Source organism: Callithrix jacchus, chromosome 16 (genome assembly GCF_049354715.1).
Source record: "Callithrix jacchus isolate 240 chromosome 16, calJac240_pri, whole genome shotgun sequence".
NCBI classification, from domain to species: domain Eukaryota; kingdom Metazoa; phylum Chordata; class Mammalia; order Primates; family Cebidae; genus Callithrix; species Callithrix jacchus.
Window position 1 is genome coordinate 54,808,111 of NC_133517.1, and position 6,890 is coordinate 54,815,000.

At 60.4% G+C, this 6,890-nt stretch overlaps 1 protein-coding gene across 1 annotated transcript; it reads left to right on the plus strand.

The window, feature by feature from the left end:
* The first annotated feature begins 271 nt into the window (after nucleotides 1–271).
* On the plus strand, nucleotides 272–2,926 carry LYPD2 (LY6/PLAUR domain containing 2). Its single transcript, XM_035277080.3, has 3 exons — nucleotides 272–415; nucleotides 2,019–2,138; nucleotides 2,641–2,926. Exons 1-3 carry the CDS (start codon nucleotides 358–360, stop codon nucleotides 2,844–2,846), a joined length of 384 nt encoding a protein of 127 aa, XP_035132971.2. The 5' UTR covers nucleotides 272–357; the 3' UTR covers nucleotides 2,847–2,926.
* The last annotated feature ends 3,964 nt before the right edge of the window (nucleotides 2,927–6,890 follow it).

The following is a 6,890-nucleotide window of genomic DNA, read 5'->3' on the forward strand; positions in this document are numbered from 1 at the left end:
GGGTCCCCACAAAGGGAAGGGGGGCAGCCCCAGGCCACGGTGGTGGGGGTAGAGAGCTGGAGGGGTCAGGAAGGGGCAGGGAGGAGACTGGCCTGGTACTGGAGGAATGAGGAAGGCAAAGGGAGGGTCCCAGGCATGTGGGGTGGGCCCAGAGGGCCAGGCTGGGAGTGGGAGGAGCTGCAGTGAAAGATGGGGAGTCAGTGGAGGCAAGCCTGGGCGGGGTCTTCACACCTTCCCCCTGGGGAAACTCGATCTCATTAATCTGCTCAGCAGACCGGTCTGGCGGCCATTGCACTTAGAATTGCTGTCCCCACCGGGCAAGCCCAAGGCGAGAGAGCAGAGGAGTGGGCCGGGACGATGCTGGGGACGCGGCTGGCGTGGCTGGCACTGGTGCTGGCTGCCTGTGGAGAGCTCAGTGAGGCGTGGGACCCACAGAGGAGCTTGGGTGGAGGGAGACACCACCCACTGCCATTCACAGTGTTCTCAGGGAGGGCACCCCAGAAAGGAGCCTCAGAAGCAGGAGAAGCCAGAGGAGTGGGACCGTAGGGCCGAGTGCCACCCCTGACCATAAGGAGGGGAGGGTGGAGATGGAGAGAGGGCAGAGGGTGAGGGGACACCCACCCTAAGTGAGGGTGAGCCTTCGAGTTGGGCAGGGTCAGCCCGCCACACCCCTGGGCACCAGCCTACATGTCGAATTTTATGGGGGCTATGGGCACCCAGAAGGTCTTGAGCTGGGGAAGGAAGGGGTCCCCAGGGAGGCTCTGAGTCTACGTGGCAGTGGGGATGGAGTGGAGTGGGGAAGCTAGATACCTGGGGTGGGGTGACTCCCAGATGCGGGGCCTGAGACAGCCGACAGGGCAGCGTCCTGGACTCAAACAGAAGAGCAGCTTGGCCCGGGGCCCCTGGTGGATGGCTCTGCTCATTTCCCACAAACAGGTGCACCAGAGAGGGCAGAGGCCCCACCGGGTCCCACCATGGGGACGGAGGGGTCGGGTCTCCCTGTACAGCTGGCTGCCTGGACCAGCTGAAGCCAGCCAGACCCACCTGGGCTGCTGTGATTGGGGTGGGGGATCACTGGAGCTGGAGGGAATTGGAGCAGCTCTGGTCCCTGCCCCTGCCGGCCTGCAAGTCTCTGGGGAGAGGAGTGAGCATCCAGACACAGCCCGGACGCAGCCTGGTCCACCCTTCACTCCACGGCCTCCTGGCTTGTCCTGAATCCCCACAGCAGGACTTCCCTGATGGGGAATCTGAGGGGGTGACCTGCTCCCAACCACACTGCTTCCCGCCCCAGGTGCCTTTTGCTGTGAGGATGCCAGGGCCTCAGTCCGCCTGAGCCTCCCAAACACTTCCAAAGGAGCTCGGCCCCCGCCCCAGCAGCACACTCCACCTCTGGGACGCAGGGTCCCGAGGCTGAGCCTGGCCCATCCCCAGCCCCAGGGTCCTGGTATTGCTCCTGAGCTTAGGCTGGTGGGCACCTTGGCCCTGGGCAGTGCCGCTGTCCCCTCGTTTAGGCTGGTGGGCACCTTGGCCCCGGGTGGTGCCACTGTCCCCTCGTTTAGGCTGGTGGGCACCTTGGCCCTGGGCAGTGCTGCTGTCCCCTCGTTTAGGCTGGTGGGCACCTTGGCCCTGGGTGGTGCCACTGTCCCCTCATTTAGGCTGGTGTGCACCTTGGCCCTGGGCAGTCCCACTGTCCCCTTGTTTAGGCTGGTGAGCACCTTGGCCCCGGGTGGTGCCACTGTCCCCTTGTTTAGGTTGGTGGGCACCTTGGCCCTGGGCAGTGCTGCTGTCCCCTCGTTTAGGCTGGTGGGCACCTTGGCCCCGGGTGGTGCCACTGTCCCCTCATTTAGGCTGGTGGGCACCTTGGCCCTGGGCAGTCCCACTGTCCCCTTGTTTAGGCTGGTGGGCACCTTGGCCCTAGGCAGTGCTGCTGTTCCCTCAGACCTGGGCTTCCAGGGCAGGCTGGCTCTAGGCTTGGGAGGGGCAGAGCCTGCCTAATGGCCCTCGTCCCTTCTCCCCAGCACTGGCCCTGCGCTGCTACATCTGTCTGGAGCCCACAGGAGCGTCTGACTGCATCACCATTGCCAACTGCACCACCAACGAAACCATGTGCAAGACTACACTCTACTCCCGGGAGATAGGTCAGTGGGCCGGGAGCGGGCACTGCTGGGTTCCAGCTCAGAGCCACCTCCCGCCCAGTGGCCACCAGCCAGCTTGGCCCCAGTGCACAGCCACTACCTCACCCATCTGCAAAAAAGGGCTTTCTGATGGGTGAGGGCCCCCCTCTGCCCTCCCCTTCCTTCCTCTCTCCCTCTGCTCCTTCAGCGGGGACAAATCTGCAGCCTCGTTTTGGGATGGCTGGGAAGGTGGGCGCACTTACAGGCTCTGGTTTCACAGTCACATCAGGGTGGGAACTGCCCCATCCAGCAGGGTGCAGAATGCCGGCTGTGTGCCTGGCACATGGTAGGCACCCGGCCAACATCGGTGGGAGGAAAGAGAAAGAGGAGGGCACCGAGCCAGGAGGGATGGAGACCTGGAGGGGTAACCCCAGAGTGAGTCCTGCATGAGGCGGCAGCGGCAGGGACTAGGGCTGGGAGGCAATAAGGACCAGCCCTGATGGCCGACTCTGCACACACCCCACAGTGTACCCCTTCCAGGGGGACTCCACGGTGACCAAGTCCTGCGCCAGCAAGTGTGAGCCCTCAGATGTGGACGGCATCGGCCAGACCAGGCCCGTGTCCTGCTGCAATACTGAGCTGTGCAATGTAGATGGGGCGCCCACTCTGGACAGCCCCCACTGCCTGGCTGGGGCCCTCACGCTTCTCCTGATCCTGAGCCTGGGACGCTAGAGAGCCCGCCCACCCCCACGGCCCTGCCCCAGCTGGCCTGTGCAGCCTGCCGCGAATGCCTTGAAGAAGTGCGGCCTGTACCAGGACTCCTGAGTCTCCTTTCTGGGCACCGACCCGCCTTCCAGGGCAGAAAGAGGAGCTCCCAGCTGCATCTCTGACCCCATCTGTGTCCCCATCCCTGTCTATCTCTCTTCCTGCCTTCCTGTGATGTTAAGCTCTATCCCATTGCAAGAACAGCCATTAGGCCTGGGACCCCACACAAACCATGCAGATCTCTGCCTTTCAGTCCTCTGGGGATGTGGGGGGCCTGACCAGGGTGGGGCAGGAGCTGAGACCCATGGGCAGGGGAGCACCCCATCTACCAGGGGCAGTCAGGGCCAGCTCCCTGGAGGAGGGGGTATTAGGGCCAGAATTTGAATGACAGAGAGATCTGGCAGGCCTTGAGGAGGGCAAGGCATGTCAGGTGGAAGGAAGGTCACAGTAGTGACCAGGAGTTGGGGTTGTCCCCTGGAGCACCCCACTGCCTACCTCCCCAGCCTGAGCAGGGCCTTGCCCCAAGGCTGATGGTGGAGGCCACTTTAAGGAGGAGGCATGGGTCAGATCCCAGTGAGTCCACTGCCTGCCTCCCAGGCTCACCCCACATGTCCACCTCACACCCTGCCCTCACTCAGCTCTGCTCCCAAGGGTCAGTGGCCAGGATGGCCACAAGTTCTGGCGCAAAAGGGGCCTTCATTTCACCTTGGCCCTGACCCAACGCCCCAGTCTGCCAGGCCAACTCTCCAGGGAGTCCTCTGCCCCACAGGCCTCCAGGCAGAGACTCCTGGTGATCACAGGCAGGGATACTCATGCACGTGGTCCTAGAAATACACAAGGAACTCAAGGACTTGGGGAAGGACCGGACCCAGTGGCCTCCTGCCTAGCGCCAGCCCCTCCCCAGGGAGGCGGTGGCAAGAGACGGGTCCCGGCCTGGCCAGGAGAGGAGAATGTTCACCCTGGAACCTGCCCTTCCTCTTGGACCCTGAAGACCCCCCGCTCAGCCCACCCACCTTACCCTCCCTGTTCCAGCACTGCTTCTGGGCCCATGGGCGTCAACTCCTGGGGCAAGACCTGTAGCCCACAGCGGGTTCTGTGGTTCAGGGTCTACTTGGGGCTGGGCCCCCACCACCCAGTGGGCCCCACCAGCCTGAGCACAGCTCAGCACAGCACAGCACTATCTGTCAGATACGCCTTGGTGCTAAAAAGACTGCAACCTCCTGGGGAGGGAGGGCCTGGGAGGCTGGGAACATTCTAGTGCTGTCTTGGATGCACCGTCCAGGCTGTGACCCTGAGCTCTGATTTTGTCAAGAGGGAGATGTGCTCTTAGCCATCAAACACATCACACTTCTCACCTGACTTTTCTCAAGATTCTCACAAAGTGGCCTCAAAGCCTGGGCTGAGACTACACACACACACACACACACACACACACACACCTCACAAACACACGACTTCCACAACCCCCACCGAGACTGGGAACAAGGCCTATCTGTGACCAGAGATCAGGGCTCAGCCTGAAGTCAGGATCAGGCTCAGTCTGGCCAGTGATCAGGGCTCAGTCTTGATCTATGACTGAGCAGTGCCAGGCCTTGATCTATGATTGACGTCAGGGCTCCGTGTGTGATCCTGTGGCTCAGCCATGGAGTGGGACTCAGTCAAGGACCAAGGATCGGGATTCAGTCTGTAACCAGGGTCCAGGCTCAGTGTGTGGTCAGGAAGAGGCTTCAGTCAATGAGAGGGGAAGGGGTGCAGTTCAGGCCAAGAGCAGTCTGAGTGAGGCCTGATCCAAGCCTGAGAACCTTTCATCTTAACCTCACCATCCACGATGCCACCTTTCAGGTACCTGCCCCTGAGATTCCCTATGACCCAAGTCCTTCAACCAGGTTTACTCCTCAGCTTGCCAGTGGGGTAGGAGAGGCTTATAATGAGGTGCCAGGACAGGGACCCAGGGTCCCCTCAGAGCAGTGGCCTGGGTAGTTTCACAGCCTGTAGAAACGGGCAGGACAGGACATGGCTTGATGGGGAAAGGAAGAGCCAGTGGTTACAGACTTTGGTTAGGAAAGGAACCAGGAGCAGGCAGGGGAGGGGAGGGGCTGAACTCAGCATCTGGTGGCTCAGGCCACCCCCCACCCCTGGTGGGCTGATGGAGTGGGTTCTGTTCTTTTCCCAGGACCTGCCAGCTCCAGGACCGTCTGCCCTGGCCCCATCACATCTGGCCCCGAAATTGGAGGAATGATGAGACATCTTGCCAGACATCCTCTTTTTCTCCCCCACTCCTGACCTCCCCCAGGCCACCCACTGTGACCTTCCAGAACAGGATGAGCACCTGCCGCACTTCCTCAGGGAGCAGGGCCCAGCCCATGACAGGGCAGAGATGTCTGGATCTCAAATGCAGATAAGAGAGCCAGGACAATGATGGGACCTAGAACTAGCCTTCAAGGGGGGCAAAGTACCCACTGGACCTCAGCCACCACCTCCCATATCTCAGCTGGAAGGGAGACGGATGGATGAATGGGTGGGTGGATGGTGGATGGATGGGGGATGGATGGATGAATGGGTGGGTGGATGGTGGATGGATGGGGTATGGATGGATGAATGGGTGGGTGGATGGTGGATGAATGGGGGATGGATGGATGAATGGGTGGGTGGATGGTGGATGGTGGATGAATGGGTGGGTGGATGGTGGATAGATGGATAAATGGGTGGGTGGATGGTGGATGGACAGGTGAATGGATGGATGGGTGGGTGGGTGGATGGTGGATGGATGGATGAATGGGTGGGTGGATGGATGGGGGATGGATGGATGGGTGGGTGGGTGGATGGATGGGAGATGGTGGATGAATCGGTGGGTGGATGGTGGATGGATGGGGGATGGCAGATGAATGGATGGGTGGATGGACAGGTGAGTGGATGGATGGGGGATGGTGGATGAATGGGTGGGTGGATGGTGGATGGATGGATGGATGAATGGGTGGGTGGATGGGTGGATGGTTGGGGGATGGATGGATGAATGGGTAGGTGGATGGATGGGGGATGGCGGATGAATGGATGGATGGATGGACAGGTGAGTGGATGGATGGGGGATGGTGGATGAATGGGTAAGTGGATGGACAGGTGAGTGGATGGAAGGGTGGGTGGGGGACAAACGGGGAATCGATGCAGGGATGCGTGGGTGGGTAGATGGATGGTGGGATGGATGGATCCCCGACCCCACTGCCAGGACATCTTCCTCTTCCTCACCCCTGTGCCCACTGTCATCACGCCATCTAAACCACCAGCCAGTGTCCCTGGGTAGCTAGCGCAGCCACCTCCATCTCCTTGCCTCTCCCTCGCTACCCTAGCCCATCGCTAAATCAGCAGCCAGACCTGACAGCTCACTCAGTATCTATCTACGCAAAAAACCTCTTGATCCTCCAAGGATCTTGACTAGCTGACAGACTCACCTGTGAGGTATGATTGGCTCTGCAGCCTGGACACAGGGTCAGAACCCAGGTAGGGGGGGGCTTCAAATTGGCAAGTCTGAGTTCCTATGGAGGAAGGCCTGAGACAGGTCTGTCCTGAGACAGTAGGGCAGGTGCTGCTCTGGGGAGTAAGACTCCCATTCCTGGGGGTGTCGAAACCTGTGCTAAGTTCTGTCAGCGGCTATAAGAGCATTTGTACCCTGGGGAGAGGTCAGCCTGAGTGCCCACAAATATCTGTCCTGGGTGACCTTGGAAGAAACATTAATCCTCTCTTTAACTACCCATCCACCCATTAGCTCCACCCACCCGTCCGTCCATCCATCCATCCATCCATCCTCCAGCAAATGCTGCCCACAATCAGCATGGCCAGACCCAGGCTATGGGAGAATTCTTAGAGGGATGGAAAGGTGTTCTTCTACTTGAGGAGCTGACAGTCCAGCAGTCCCTCAGGCAGCCCAGACAGGGGCTTTTTGACTGCATGCTGAAGGCAGTGGAAAGACAGGGAGTGTTTCTGGGAAGAGCAGTGCCATGGGCCAGTTGGCATTTT

Bases quoted from the DNA above. Each gene is read 5' to 3' on its own strand.
- LYPD2 (XM_035277080.3), top strand. From the start codon at position 358: ATGCTGGGGACGCGGCTGGCGTGGCTGGCACTGGTGCTGGCTGCCTGT. The intron at 416-2,018 runs GTGAGGCGTGGG...CCTTCTCCCCAG, and splicing joins GGCTGCCTGTGGAGAGCTCA to CACTGGCCCTGCGCTGCTAC. The intron at 2,139-2,640 runs GTCAGTGGGCCG...CACACCCCACAG, and splicing joins ACTCTACTCCCGGGAGATAG to TGTACCCCTTCCAGGGGGAC.